General features: G+C 44.2%; 1 protein-coding gene across 6 annotated transcripts in view; it reads right to left on the bottom strand.

Annotated features, from left to right (window-relative positions):
• Positions 1 to 14,884, bottom strand: part of Dtnb (dystrobrevin beta) — a 204,009-nt gene that overhangs the window by 55,371 nt on the left and 133,754 nt on the right. For all 6 annotated transcript variants that reach the window (XM_057778220.1, XM_057778256.1, XM_057778241.1 and 3 more), the window contains exon 10: positions 6,828 to 6,905. In XM_057778220.1, the coding sequence (XP_057634203.1) occupies positions 6,828 to 6,905 (78 nt within the window). The remainder of the gene's footprint in view (positions 1 to 6,827; positions 6,906 to 14,884) is intronic.

Here is a 14,884-nt window from a genome sequence, read left to right as displayed (position 1 = left end):
GGCATTAAAAACACAGGCAGCTCTAACTCAACAGAAACTCACTGGCCTCTTGCCCAAGTTCCCCTGCTGTGTTTGACCACAGTCACCTTAATGAAAGGCAGGAAGGAACCCAGAACGTTATCTTTCCTCTTCCTTGGCCGCCCAATACACAAAATCTCCAGAGCCCATCATCCACACCCACCATCCCAGAGCTTTTTGGCTTGAATTTAACAATGAGCAGCATCCCACCCCAGTTCCTTTCCCACTGTGCTGCCATGACCTGTTCAGATGTGATGTTACCCTCAGTCCAACAAGAGGAGGAAAGGATCTGTTACTAAGTTTTCAATGCTATGTTTGCATCTGTCTGCCAGGAAACACCAAAGTTTTCTGTTTGTACCAGTCTGAGTTAGAAATGGTAAAAAGTCCACCTTAAATCTTAAATGGAAATGGAATCTAATCCCAACCCAGAAGAGGCTGAAAACTGGCAGACTGCCCAGGCCCAGGACGGCTTTGGGTGCCTGCCAACACTGAGGGCCCTGCCGTTTCTTCCGATAATGTGTTAATTTTTAATTACTATGCTTTTCCATCTTTCAAAAGAAGACTGGAGAAAAAAAAACATAATTCCTGTGTTGACTTGGAGGGCTTCTCATGAAGAACGCAACCAGCCAGTTGTTTCCTGAACTCTTCACCAGTTTTTGCTTTTTAATCAGACTCGATTTCCTCTTTTTATAGATAGGAAGCCACTCAGTGGGCCGAGGTCACATATGTGGCTACTTTCTCGGTTAGCCAATCTCATTTTGCCTCCGTTCTCAGTTTCTCCCACATCTCTGTTGTTCTCCATCAAAAACGCCAGCAGACTGTGGTTTTCACTGTTCTACTGGACTCTGTGGATGACTCAGTAAGCTCTCCCCAATCAGAAAGCCATCTTGGCACTCCCACAGTGCAGCCCCCTTTAAACTTTCCACAGTCTGGAAAAGATTTCACACTGTGGTGCTTTCTGGTATTGAAAAACTTTTCTCTCCCGTAAAGTATATGCTGAAGTAAGAAAATCTAAGCGATACCTTGCCCTTACCCAGGATTCCTAGCAAATGGTAGGTGTATTGACATTCTTCAAGAATCTCCCTATTGCCCCAGACTGGAGGTCAAATCCAGGGCCCCATACAGGCTGGTCAAATGCGCTACCACTGAGCTGCACCTCTGGTCCTGTTCTCATTGTCTCTAGTCTGCTCACTCAAAACCACTCATTCATTTGCTTGGCTTCTTCTAAAATCTGATTGCTATTGCTTCTTCTTATAGATTTCTTCTCTTTGAAGTTCTGATATATCTGTTTTGAGACAGGAACTCTCTAATGCATAGCTCTGGCTGGCCTGGAATTCTCTATGGAGAGATCTGCCTGCCTCTGCCTTGCGAGCACTAGGTTGGAAGACTTGCTTCACCATATCTGGCTCTGTAGTTTTTGGGGGTGTTTCAGAAAGAACTACAAGAAGGTGTGACTTAATATACCACATTATCTGTCAGCTTCCGTTTCTAATCTGCAGCCATCATATTTGCAGATCTTTGGTTTTTTTGTTGTTGTTTTATTTTGTTTGAAACTGGCCTTGAACTTCCAATTCTCCTGCCTTTGCCTCTTGAGTGCTAGGATAACAGGCATGTGTAGGAGGAGGGCCCGGGCATGTAGAAGCGTGCTCAGTCTATTTGCAGACCTTAATCTCTGTGCGAGTATTTAACCGCATCATTTAGGGAAAAAGGAGTGCACTATTTGGTACATGGCTCAAAGGATTGAAAAGTAACAAAAGACACTAAGACTTGACGTGGACCAATGGCTTCAACCTGGATTTCCTCAACCTGGTACTTTCACAGGAGGCAGAAAGGGCCCAGGAAAGAAAGGCTTGATAGCACCTATGGTCGCACAGAGAGCTACCATATGGAAGGAAAGCAGAAGCATGTCTGAGAAGGTGTGTGTGGGCGTGTGCATTGTATTCACATATGAACATAGCTATGTGCTAGGTAGCAACCTTCATTGTTTCCTGTCCCAGGACCTTGTCCTTCCTTGACAACATGGCCTTATATGACAGAGAGAGAGAGAGAAAGAGATTCTCCTGTGCATGTTTTGATGATGCACGGCCTATCACACATGTCCAGGGCAGGCAGTAACACAATCTAGGCCTCAGGGATCCCTTTTGGACTTTTAGATCACAGGGTAGAAAAGCATAGTCCCTGGAGGGCCCTGGCTGCCGTGTGCACTGGAACTCCCAGCGATATTGGGAGTATCTGTTCCAATGGGGATATGTATGTCTATCTATCTGCTAACAATAGGAAAGTGTTGGCAGCCTATGAGATAAGGAGGTAAATAATAGGTAGTGCCCTCTGCCAGTGATCAATGTACAGAGCAGCCCTCCCTCTCTACCTGTGCCCATGCTTTGTGGGTCTGTACCTAGTAAAGTTAGGTTTGAATGCCTGAGATTTGCTCAGTGTTGTGGTGTAATGCTTGTATTCCCAGCAACTGGGAGGCAGAGACAGATGTTTAGGTGTGAGGCTAACTTAGGCTACAGTGTGAGACCTGTTTCAAAAATAAAACAAAAAACAATAAACAATAAGACCCTGGAAATATAAGAACTATAAGAAATATAAAAACTGTAACTCATACATTAACCACATGTACAAAACAAAAAGTTTCATATTGGCAGTTTTTGTTACTGTATAGTTAAATGAAATTTCCACAGAACTATAAACAGAGAAACATTCACAAATAATTAATGCTGAAACTTTTAAAAGACATTTGAAATAAAATAATAACTTTGTTTTCCATATCTATCTGGGTATCAGGGCAAGAGCTGTACAAAGCTCAATCTGCATTCTGAGCCTTGAAGAAAAGGAAGGATGGGGCACAAAAGGGAGGAGAGTAGACAGTGAAGGGGAGATCAAACTTCTTGTTCTTTTTTCAAGTTTTCAAAGTCTTTCCAACTGTTTTAAAATGTGTCATTCTAATGAATACAAAGAAAATAAGTTGAAACAAACTATTTAGTTGAAGACAAAAAGATAAAATTTCTTTTTAGCTATAGAAATACCCATAGAGTTTTTTTAAAGTTTATTTATTGTGTGCCTGTGTGCATGTAAGTATACATGTGTCTTGTGTGTATATAAGAGCTTGCTGGGTGGCGGTGGTTGTGCATGCCTTTAATCCCAGCACTCGGGAGGAAGAGGCAGGTGGATGTCTGTGGGCTCAAGGCCAGCCTGGTGGTCTACTGAGCAGTTCCAGGACAGTCAGGGCCACACAGAGGAACCCTGTGTCAAAAAAACAAACAAATAAAAAGAGCAAGTATGTGTGCACGTGTTGGCTTGAGCACAGGCTGGGAGGCTGCACCAGGAGTTCTCCTCCATCCCTCTCTTCCCTTAACCTGGAGCCTGGGTTTCTGAGCTAGGCTAGAAGACAGCAAGCTCCAGCGAGCCTTCTGTCTCCACCCCTCAGTGTTCAATCACAGGTGTGCACAGGCCACCTGATCTGTGCTGAGATCCAAGCTCTGGTCCTCAGGATTTCGCAATAAGCATGCTTAACCACTAAGCCATCTCTTCAGCTCCCTGATTTGAGGATATTACAAAGAGCAAACACCTTGAGTAGAAACTTCCAGGAATAAAATTTGAGTCCCTCACAAGACAGCCAGCATTTTTTTTTTCCATTTAGAAAGTCATCTGCATCTTTTATTTTTGGCTAATATAGCATTATTTTCAACAACTCTAGCCAAAACCATTCACATATGAATGTCTACTAGAAAAGGCAGAAGATGAAGCTACAGCTCTGTTGGAAAGAGTGCCTGCCAGGATGTTTGAGGCCCTGGTTTTGGTCTCCAGGACCACACAACAGATGTGGAAGTGGAGGCACTCAAAAGGTAGATCAAGGCCAGCCTAAAATACATGAAACTTTATCTCAAAAAAGTAAACTGATTAGCCGGGCGGTGGTGGCGCACGCCTTTAATCCCAGCACTCGGGAGGCAGAGGCAGGCGGATCTCTGTGAGTTCGAGACCAGCCTGGTCTACAAGAGCTAGTTCCAGGACAGGCTCCAAAACCACAGAGAAACCCTGTCTCGAAAAACCAAAAAAAAAAAAAAAAAAAAAGTAAATTGATTAAAGAAAAGAAACCAAATTGCTTAAAATGTTCTATTTTTTAAATATTTATTTACTTACTTTTATGTACAAGTGTTCTGTCTGCACTACAGAAGAGGACTTCAGATCTCATTAAAGAGGTCTGTAAACCACCATGTAGTTTTTGGGAATTGAACTCAGGACCTCTGTAAAAGCAGTCACTGCTCTTAACTGCTGAGCCATCTCTCCAGCCCCAATGATTTCCTATTTAATTTATTTTTATTTGCAGTACACATTACTTGTCTGATCTGGTCTGATCTTTGTGCTGAGTTCCACAAGAAAACTGCTCATCTCTGGAGAGCTACACTCTCCTTCTGGGAATCCCTGCCCTGGTCACACCAGACTCCATGTTGGGGAAGACACAGGACTGACTACACCACTCCAGAGCAGGAACAAAAAGAGCTGAGTCTTGAGGAAGTGAAATGCTACCTGCCGTTTAGACTCCTTGGTTACCGGAGACACAAAATGTCACATGTATGAACTATTGTTATCCAGGGGACATCTCACCATGTTCTGTTGGACGTATGTAAAAACCCCCAGGATCCTAACAGTACAATGTCAGGGTAGGGCATCCTGTGCCCAAGTGGCTTCTCTTGCGCTGTGCTTCTCCAAGCTGCACAGCCCATTGGTTGCCATGGATACACTGTGATATCTGCTCTAGGACTAATTTCACACAGACCAAGGTGCCAGCTGAAATGCTGACTTTATAAGTCTTAATCTGGAATATATTCTCCCGCCTGAACCAGGAGAATGGAAGACATAATTTTAGGCCTGACACTGCTAACCGGGACTTGGGGGTAATATAGCAAGCCTAAGCCTGTTTGTGACAGTGGCCATGGTTAATGTGGCCCTTCTGTCAATCTTCCTGAAGCCTGGAAATCTGTCAGAAAGACACTTTCTTTCTGATGACCTCTTGCAGGCGCACTCAGCATGGGTCACCGCACTTCTTGCATTTATCCTGGCACTCCCTAACACTTGGAGCTCTCATGTACCATGATGGTGGAGGATACAAAACTAGTAAACTAGGAGAAGAATTCAGATGAAGCAAACCCTTGATTAACAGGCGATGCTACTAAAGTTAACCTAAATTTCCAAGCTGAATTCTTCTACCAACCTGCCCTGTCTTCTAATTTTAAAGTGAGAACATCCTCAATGGAGAGGGAAGGGTTTAAATGTTATATAAGCCGAGGACAGGCAACTCTTGGTCCTTGAGGCCATCATTTGTAACCTATTCTCTGTCTTTCTCACTGGGCCTCTTACCCCAATTACCTCTAAAATAATAAAAGCAGTGTATTAAATCTTCACATAACCCCCCACAAGGCAAATGTCATCACTGACCCCACAGATTAAAGAATTGAAACATGTCAGGTGAGAGCTGGATCCAAACGCAGGAAGAATGACTTAAAACAGCGCCGCACACCACCTTCTACATTGCTTACACCGCAAGGCTGTCTCTCTCCCGGAAGTGCCCTGAGGAGGCAGTGGGCAGTGCTCTTACCTGGTCCATCCAGGTCCTGAGTCTCCACACAGCAGAGCTGTCTCACCAGGTCACTGATTTCCTCGCCTTTGAGTCCTGTTTCTAGGGTAGCCCTGCTGCTAGCTCCTCGGCTTCCTGCTAAGGCTACTCCCCAAATTGGTTTGATGACAAAAATCACCTGAACAACTTGCTAAACAGAAAGCCTCTCCCGGTCCTATTCTCGGAGACTCTGATTCATCGAGTCTGACATGGCCCCAGAAATGTGTATTTTTAACAAGTGCCCCAGGGGATTCTTCTCTTCTGCAGGTTTGAGAAACGCTGCTCTGGGAGTTTTAGCCAATAGGAACGACCACTACTGCCTTCGGGATTATGACTGAATCAAATTTTATCAGGAAGATCGCATTTCTATAGCTGCATTAATCCAAAGTGCTTAACACATATGGCACAAAGTGGTTCTGGTTTTTTTCAGGGAGGATGGGATCTCATGCTGGGTGAATTGGGATGTCTGTCTGTGTGTTTTTTGTCTCCTTTTCAAGTGATGACTGTTGAAAGAATTCTTTAATGGCTGTGCCCGCGAGGGAGTTTCTGTATTCGCTCTGGTCATGGGACAGCTTAAATCAAATAGAAAGTGTGCCATCCAATACAGTTCTTTTAAGTCTGCCCATGAGAATTCTGAGCAAGAGAAAATTAAATAAAAAGGAGAAAAGAGTTTATAGAGTTTTTTTCCTTGAAGGACCCTAAAGCAAATTCTTTATATAACTAAGATTGAAGGACTTGGGCTTTTCAACTTAAATGCTTATGAACCATGCACAGAATGATTTAGACTATTTTATAAGAGATTAATTTAATTTATAGACTGTAATCAGATGCAGAAATGATCTTTGATATTTACAAAATCAAATATAAAATTGTTGAAACCTATGACTAGTAAATTGTGCTTAATGTTAGTAAAGATCTCAAACATGCCTAACGCGCCAATACACTGCTTGCTGCTTGTCACAGGGCATTTCCACGGTGCACCTGTCAGAGCTGAACGTCAACAGCTATACTGAGTCAGAAGAGGAGGGGAGGATAAGAACAGAAAATGATATTAAGAGACTGACTGTAAGTGGGGTTAAGAACGCCAGCCTTCCTGCTCAGTGGGACACTTTGCCCAAGCCTTGTTTCTGAGAGGGCAGTGGCATCAGGGACAGAAGTCTGTCTCCAGTTACAAGGTACAAGACATACCTACCTCTTGGTGGGAGTGGGCACTCCAGAGGACATGTGGCTAACCACGGCGTCGTTCATATTCGTCAGAGGACGAGGAGGACTGAAAGAAAAGATATTTACATTGCATTAGTAGTTACCAGGCCTGGAGGATGGTCCTTAACACACGCAGGGCCACGGCTGTGGGCTCAGATTCTTAAGGCTTACATAAATCAACAAGATGGGCTCTCACTCAAAGGTCACGGTGCCGGAGCTATAGCAAACCAGGGAGGCAACAGATTATGAAGACATTGCTTTGGAGAAGGGTGTATTGGCATATCCTGGGATTTCAGGCCAGCCTGGGCCACAGCGAGCCGACTATCTCACCTCCCAACACATACAAAAGGGAAAAGGCCTATTCAGAGCGGAACTGCTTGCTCCAGCCTCACAGTTTTCATACAAGAGAATAACAATCCTTTCATTTGCTTATTATGCTCATTCTTTTGGCGGGGGTGGTACCCTGGGAATTGAATCCCGTGCCTTGAATATTGTAGGCAAGTGCCGTATCAGCTGTCATCCCATTCTGACTTGTTTTTAGTTTTTTTGTTTGTTTTTAAGAGATAGAGTCTCATGGAGCTCAGGCTGGCCTCAAAATAGAAATCCTTCTACCCTGGCATTCTGAGTGGCTGGCATATGCCACCAAGTCAGTCCATGCCACTTACTCTTAATTAATTTTAATCTGTTTTTTTCTCTGTCTTTAAAAAAAAATTACATATGTGTGGAGTATGGGTGTGGGCATAGGGTCTTTTACCCATTGAGCCACTCCTTCTAGTATTCATGTCTGGATTAAACACAGGTCACAGTGCCCACATGCTACTTTCTCTGAGATTCAGTAAGTTACAGCTCATTGTTTGGCTACATTCAATTCACAAGTGTGTTATCAAAATATATATATATATATATATATTTTTTTTTTGAGACAGGATGTCATGTAGCCCAGGCTGGCATCAAACTTGCTAGACTGCCTAGGGTGACTCTGAACTCGTCCCGATCACCTGCCCCTACCTCCCAACTGCTGGGGTGAGAGATGTGTGCCACCACACCAGACTCCAAAGTGTCTGATTCTTAAATACTAAATAAAAAGTAATATTCTCCTCATGCCTGCTATTATGTCCTGGTCAAGAGATCATAGGTCATGTGGAGCACCTATTACTGTTGCTTTGCTAAATGGACATACTGTGAGCTGCCTTCTAAATACACCTACACCTAAAGAGCAAAGCTTCCCTCAGCTTTGTCAGAGAAGCTTCTTTTGGCAATGGCCAGTAACTAATGGAAAAACTCCATCCTCAAAGTACTGAGAGTGGGTAACTGCTGAGAGCTGGCTCCTGAACTGGCATCTGTAGCACTCCACCCCAGGCTCCAGGAACATCGCAAAAGAGAGAGCAGATGAATCTGCGAGCCAGTGGACGGGGAAAAGTGCATGAAAGGGCTGGTTCACTCACAAGCTCATTGCAGCTGCAGTCTCCTGAACAAGACTTGCACAGAAGTAGACCTGTCAGCATTTTCTCGTGCATGGGAGAGGGGCTCAGGTTTGTGAGGTTCCATTCCTTTTTAAGATACCACTGCGGCAGTTAGTGGCTGTTGGGAAGAGGGGTGTCACTGTCTTCAGTGGTATAGCCACTGATAAAGTTATTCAAGCTCCAGGAAGAAATATTCATTTAGTTGCTGGGTCCTCCCTGTCTCTGAGAGAGTAGCTTGCACACAATGGTTTGAAGAAGCTACATTAACACGGCCCTGGTGACTGCGACCGCGCTGCTACTTTACTGCATTGCAGGTTGCGCACAGTACATTCATGCAAAGTTTCTGGGGAGTTAGCTCAGGGAGAGCCAGAGGGCTCAGAGGAATAGGGAGATTTCTCTCTCCACCTACCCATGCACCTCTACACCTTCCTTAAACTAATTCCATTTCTGAGTAAGGAACCTTTAAAAAATAATTTCCCATTTAATGGGGGAAATTCAAAATGGAAAAGTGGATGCAAGAAGTAGATTTGGGGCATTTTTTGTTTGTTTGTTTGTGTAGGCAGGATCTCAGGAGATAGTCCAGGTTAGCCTCCTGCTTCACCCTTCCAAGTGCTGTGATTAAAGGCCCGAGTCACAGTGCTTGGCTTGGACTTGGCCTGAGAACGTGCCTTCCCAGGCTAGACTTCAATTCTAAGCTATTTGTCTGCTTTCCTGTCTCCAGACGAACATCTAAACCTTCAAGCCTGTTAATGCTAATGGCTGCACTGAGTTATAATCAATTAATCAATTGCTTTAGGCTGACTAACGATGGGAGAGAATGGATAGATTAGCTTACTTTTAGTCCTAAATTTATACTCTGGCCTCTGGGTCCTTTAAATCAATTGTCCTCTGTGAAACAAGGAGCTAATTCCTATGGAGCAACCAAGTCAGAGGAGCAGCTGTTCACACTCTAGGGGCACCAGACACGTGCCGGTCAGGGACAGAGCAGGCTTTGCTTCTCGGTGGATTATTACTAGTGACCCACTTCCAAAATGATGACATTTCATGTTGCTTTCAGAACCAATGTAGTTATCTGCTTTACTTCAATATTAAAGACACCACTGTATCCATTTTCCTGTTGACATTCTCAGAGGAAATAAATATAGTAGAAAAAAATTAATTTCTCGAACATGAGTACATGTGATAAAATGTCATGTCTTGTTTGGTCTGATGCCAGAAAAGTCTTCATATCTCCTGGCAGCCAACTACTTATTAACTTTTCATACACAGAGAAACCTCTTTTCTAACGTGCAAAGCCAGATACTCACGATTACATCACATTCTAGAAATTCTCATACCCTGCCCGCAAGACCACATCCTTTCTAGACATCTACCATGTACTAAAGAGACCATGTGGCTTTACCGACCAATGAAATCGGCACTTTCAAGGCTCAGGATGGTCCTTAGAATGGGGTCACTGTCAGAGCTGCAGGCCATTGAAGAAGCCAAAAGTACCAAAGAATTCTTAGAAAATACCTATTGGGGGCTGGAGAAATGACTCAGTGGTTCAGAGCCCTGGCTGCTCTTCCAGAGGACCTTGGATCAATCCCAGCACCCACCAGGTGGGTCACAACTGCCTGTAACTCCAGTTCGAGGATCTGACCCCCTCTTCTGGCCTCTGGAGGCTCCAGGCATGCATGTGGTGTACAGACATACACAGAGGCAAAACAGATATACACACACCATAAAAAATAATAGTTTCCTGTTTGCCAATAAGATAACCCCCCATGAACAGATAGAAGCAGATCAATGACATAGGTAGAAGATGAATATAATTTGCTAGTATTAAAGAAGTTTTAAAAATGTTTGGAGTGTCTCCCTCTCCCTCTTTCTCTCTCTGTGGGGGAGGGGGAGGAAGAATACAGAGGTAGATGTATATACATGTGTACAAGTGTGCACACATGTCCTGCTCTACCATGCTGTCCTTATTCCCTTGAGACAGGGTCCCTTACTGGACTTAGAGTTAGGCTGACAGACAGTAGCCCCAGAGGTGGATCCTCCTGCTCGCACCCTATAGTACTGGGGTTACAGGAGCATGTGTCCTCACCAGCACAGCTTTTTATGTAGGTTCTGAGAGTTCAAACTCAGGTATCAGATTTGTGCAGCAAGTATTCTTACTCACTGTCATTTCCCAGCCCGAGTCTTTTTGACTTTTGTTTGTTTGGAGACAATCTTGCTATGAAGCACAGGCCTTGCAATCATCCTGACCCAGGCTCCATTTTGCTAGGAATTTGGGTGGAACCCAGGGCCCTGGGTATAATAGGCAAGTGCTCTATCACTGAACTACATCTATTACAGTTGTGGGTCACAGTGCCCAGTGCTTGTCTATTTCTCTTTCTTTCCTTTTTCTTTTTTTGGTTTTTCAAGGCAGGGTTTCTCCAGCCTTGGCTATTCTGGAACTCACCCTGTAGACCAGGCTGACCTTGAACTCATAGATCCACCTGTCTCTTGCTGGGATTAAAGGCCTGTATCACCACCATCCCACTATTTGTTTTATTTTGTGTGTGTGTGTGAATAACTGTCTGTGCACCACACATGGCCCTGGCACCTGATGAGGTCAGAAGAGGGTGTTGGATCCTTTTAAACTAGAGTTATGGATGGTTGTGAGGCGTCATGTGGGTGCTTGGCACCAAACCCAGGTCCCCTAGAAGAGGAACTGGTGCTCTTAACCACTGCACTGAGCATCTCTCCAGTTCCTTGCTGTCATTTGTTTGTTTGCTTTGAGACAGGATCTCACTATGTAGGCAGGTTGTCCTAGAACTTGCTCTGTAGATCAGGCTAGCCTTAACTCACAGAAACTCAGAGACCTGCTGCCTCTGCCTTAGTGTTGGGGGCTGCCTTTTTATTTCTTCTTCTTCTTTTTTTTAAGATTTATTTATTTATTGCGTAAACAGTGTTCAGCCTCCTTGTATGCCTGCAGGCCAGAAGTGGGCACCAGATCTCATTACAGATGGTTGTGAGGCACCATGTGGTTGCTGGGAATTGAACTCAGGACCTCCGGAAGATCAGCCAGTAATCTCCAGCCTCCGCCTTTTTATTTATTTTTTAAAGATTTATTTATTTATACAGTATCCTGCCTGTAGGCCAGAAGAGGGCACCAGATCTCATTATAGGTGGTTGTGAGCCACCATGTGGTTGCTGGGAATTGAACTCAGTACCTCTGGAAGAGCAGTCAGTGCTCTTAACTCTGAGCCATCTCTCCAGTCCCCAGCTTTTTTTTTCTTTTTTTTGGAGCCTGTCCTGGAACTAGCTCTTGTAGACCAGGCTGGTCTCAAACTCACAGAGATCCGCTTGCCTCTGCCTCCCAAGTGCTGGGATTAAAGGCGTGCGCCACCACCGCCCGGCTCTTTTTTTTTCTTAATTAAAGGATAAGAGGCACATTTCCTGAGTACATATTCATAAAAAAATAAGATTCCTTATCGGAACAGTTAACTAGACATTTATGGTGACATACGTGCAATGGCTATGTCAAGAAGAGCAGACACAGACACTGGGGAGTGGCAGAGGAAGATGGCAGCATGCTCCTGCCTGAAGCATCAAGGTGAAGTGATAGCACAAAGAGCCCCCCAGGAGCAGGAAAATCAGAAAGGCACTCTAGGCAGGAAAGGTCACATGGCACATTGGGTTCAATATATTTGATTAGATTCAAAAGCACTTAAAAGGGGGTAACAGAAAAGGTAGGTGAAGGCCAGGGTCTCTCACTACATCAGAAATTCCAAGTTCATATAATAAGCCCCGAATGGTTTATTTCTGTTTGAGACAGTCTTCTATGTCACCCAGGTTGACTTCAAACTCACGATCCTCTCTTCTGGGGCTCCTGAGGCTGGGAATTTAGGTGTGTAGCACTACGCCCAACCTGTATTAAATATTTTCAAGCCAAAAAATGATGTGATCACAGTTGTTTTAATTTACTGGGTTCTGTTTATTTTTTAAGATAGGCTCTCATGTAGCCCAAGTTAGCCTTAAATTCAGAGTAACCAGGGGCTGGAGAGATGGCTCGATGGGTAAGAGCACTTGTTCTTGCAGAGGACTATAGTCAGAGACTGCTTGTTTGTTTCCAAACCACCCAGACCCAAAATAATCACACAGAAACTATATTAGATGCAACACTACTTGGCCAATTAGCTCAGGCTTCTTATTAACTAACTCTTACATCTTAAATTAACCGATTTCTATTATTTTGTATTTTACCACAAGGCTTGTGGGATAAGGTTCCCAGGCGTCTGTTTCCTTCGGCAGCTACATGGCACCTCTCTGACTCCACCTTCTTTTCTCCTCTATCTCTGTTTTGAATTCCCGCCTTGTCCTATTCTGTGTTGCCATAGGCCCAAACCAGATTCTTTATTAACCAATGGTAATAAAGCATATTCACAGCACACATAAGGGAATCCCACATCAGAGTACCTGAGTTCAATTCTCAGCACCTGCATGGCAGCTCACAACCATCCATAACTCCAGTTTTAGGGGATCTGACTGGCACAGCCATGCACACGGTATATATACATACATGAGGTTTACAATTATGACTATGTTGCCCAAATATAGCTGGCATTTTAAAAGATAAGTGAAAACTGGATGTGGTGGTTCATGCCACTAGGGAGGCTGAGAAAGAATAACCTCAAGCTGGAGGCTAGCAGGCACTCCATTAGTTTTAAGGCCAGCCTGGGCTACAGAGTAAAATCCTATCTCAAAAAATAAAAACAAGCCAGGCGTTGGTGGCGCATGCCTTTAATCCCAGCACTTGGGAAGCAGAGGCAGGCGGATCTCTGTGAGTTTGAGACCAGCCTGGTCTACAAGAGCTAGTTCCAGGACAGGCTCCAAAAACCACAGAGAAACCCTGTCTCGAGAAACCAAAAAATAAAAATAAAAAAATAAAATAAAATAAAAACAAAACAAAGACTCAAACAGGGATATAAGAGCAGCTTAGCTGACAGAATTTCTTACCCAGGATACATAGAGCCCCGGGTTTGATCTCCAGCAATGGACTGAAACACGTGAACAAACACCAAACAAGAACGGGTATGGAGGTGCAAACTTGTACAACCAACACTCAGAAGGTACCTTTGGCTACAGAACCAGTTTGGGTCTGACTCAGCCTGGAATACAGGGATCCTATCTTAAAAGGACAATAACACCTGATTATTCCCCACCTCTTTTCGGGGTTACGCACAGAAACCACCTGGGCAGCTTTCTCCAAGGTAAGACACCCAAGCCCTATCCTCGGTTGAGTGCATGGATCTGAGCCTCTCTGTGTAGAACTCTGATACTTCCAGTGGAAGCCCCGTGAAAAAGCTTGAATATCTCCAAAGTTTCACATCCTCTCAACGTCCCTACAACCCCCTAAAAGGAAGTAAAGAAAACATCATGGCTAATTCTGGATTATCTCCACTCATAGTGTTAAGAAATTTGCGTGGCATTTTTATCATTATCTTTCAAGTGCCAAGCATAGTACTCGGTGAGTATTTGTTGGCTGTGAGTCAGCACCATGTTGTGAACACAGAGCTGCAGAGAGAGAGAATGTGTGGATTTAGCGTTAGTCGAGCTCTTGGTGAATGCTATATTTGGTAGACACATTTGCAGCTGGAGCCGGATTTCCCCATCCCTGCACTGGAAACTGGTGTCTTCTGCTCTGCTTAATTGGGCTGTCATTTTCCCCTCTGTTTTTTGTTTTTAGTTTTTTTTTTTTTGATTTTTCAAGACAGGGTTTCTCCGTAGCTTTTTGGTTCCTGTCCTGGAACTAGCTCTTGTAGACCAGGCTGGCCTCGAACTCACAGAGATCCGCCTGCCTCTGCTTCCCGAGTGCTGGGATTAAAGGCGTGCGCCACCACCACTCGGCTTCCCCTCTGTTTAAACTAATCTGTGACTCAGTGACAGAGACGGCAGTGCAGGGTGTCTTTAACAACAACAGCAATACTTACTGAGTGTTGAACATGTACAGGTCTCAGTGGGGCAACTTTCCAGGGATTCACACTTAAACCTTACATTTACAGAGCTATAATGCTTCATTCATTTATTTATCTCTTTTGAGAAAGGGTCTCCCTTTGTAGCTTGGGTGTCCTGAAACTCTACGTAGATCAGGCTGGCTACAAACTCACAGCGATCTGCCTGCCTCTGCTTCCTAGATGCTGGGGTAAAAGGCGTGCGCCACAACGCCTGGCTAGAGCTGTAATTTTCTTGAGGTTACCGAGTCAAATTGTGAGACAATCAGGATTGTGAACCAACGCAGTTTGGCTCTTGTTATTCTCAATCCTGGTGGTTTTAGTGCCTCTACTGCCTTTAAGCAAAATGATTTAAGGGTGGATTTTCAACGGCTAAATTAAAACCAATCCTGTGGGGCTGGAGAGTGGACTTAGCAATCAAGGGTACTTGCCGTCCTTACAAAGGACTGGAGTTCAGTTCCCAGCACCTACATCAGGCAGCTCAACAACTGCCTGTAACTCCATCTTCAAGGAATCCAAAGCCCTCTTCTGGCCATCTTAGGCACCTGCATGTAGGAACACTCAGACGTACTAAAAACAAAACATTAGCTCATAGTTCTTGGAAC

This window comes from Chionomys nivalis, chromosome 1, assembly GCF_950005125.1.
Source record: "Chionomys nivalis chromosome 1, mChiNiv1.1, whole genome shotgun sequence".
NCBI classification, from domain to species: domain Eukaryota; kingdom Metazoa; phylum Chordata; class Mammalia; order Rodentia; family Cricetidae; genus Chionomys; species Chionomys nivalis.
This window is presented reverse-complemented; position numbering and strand designations above follow the sequence as displayed.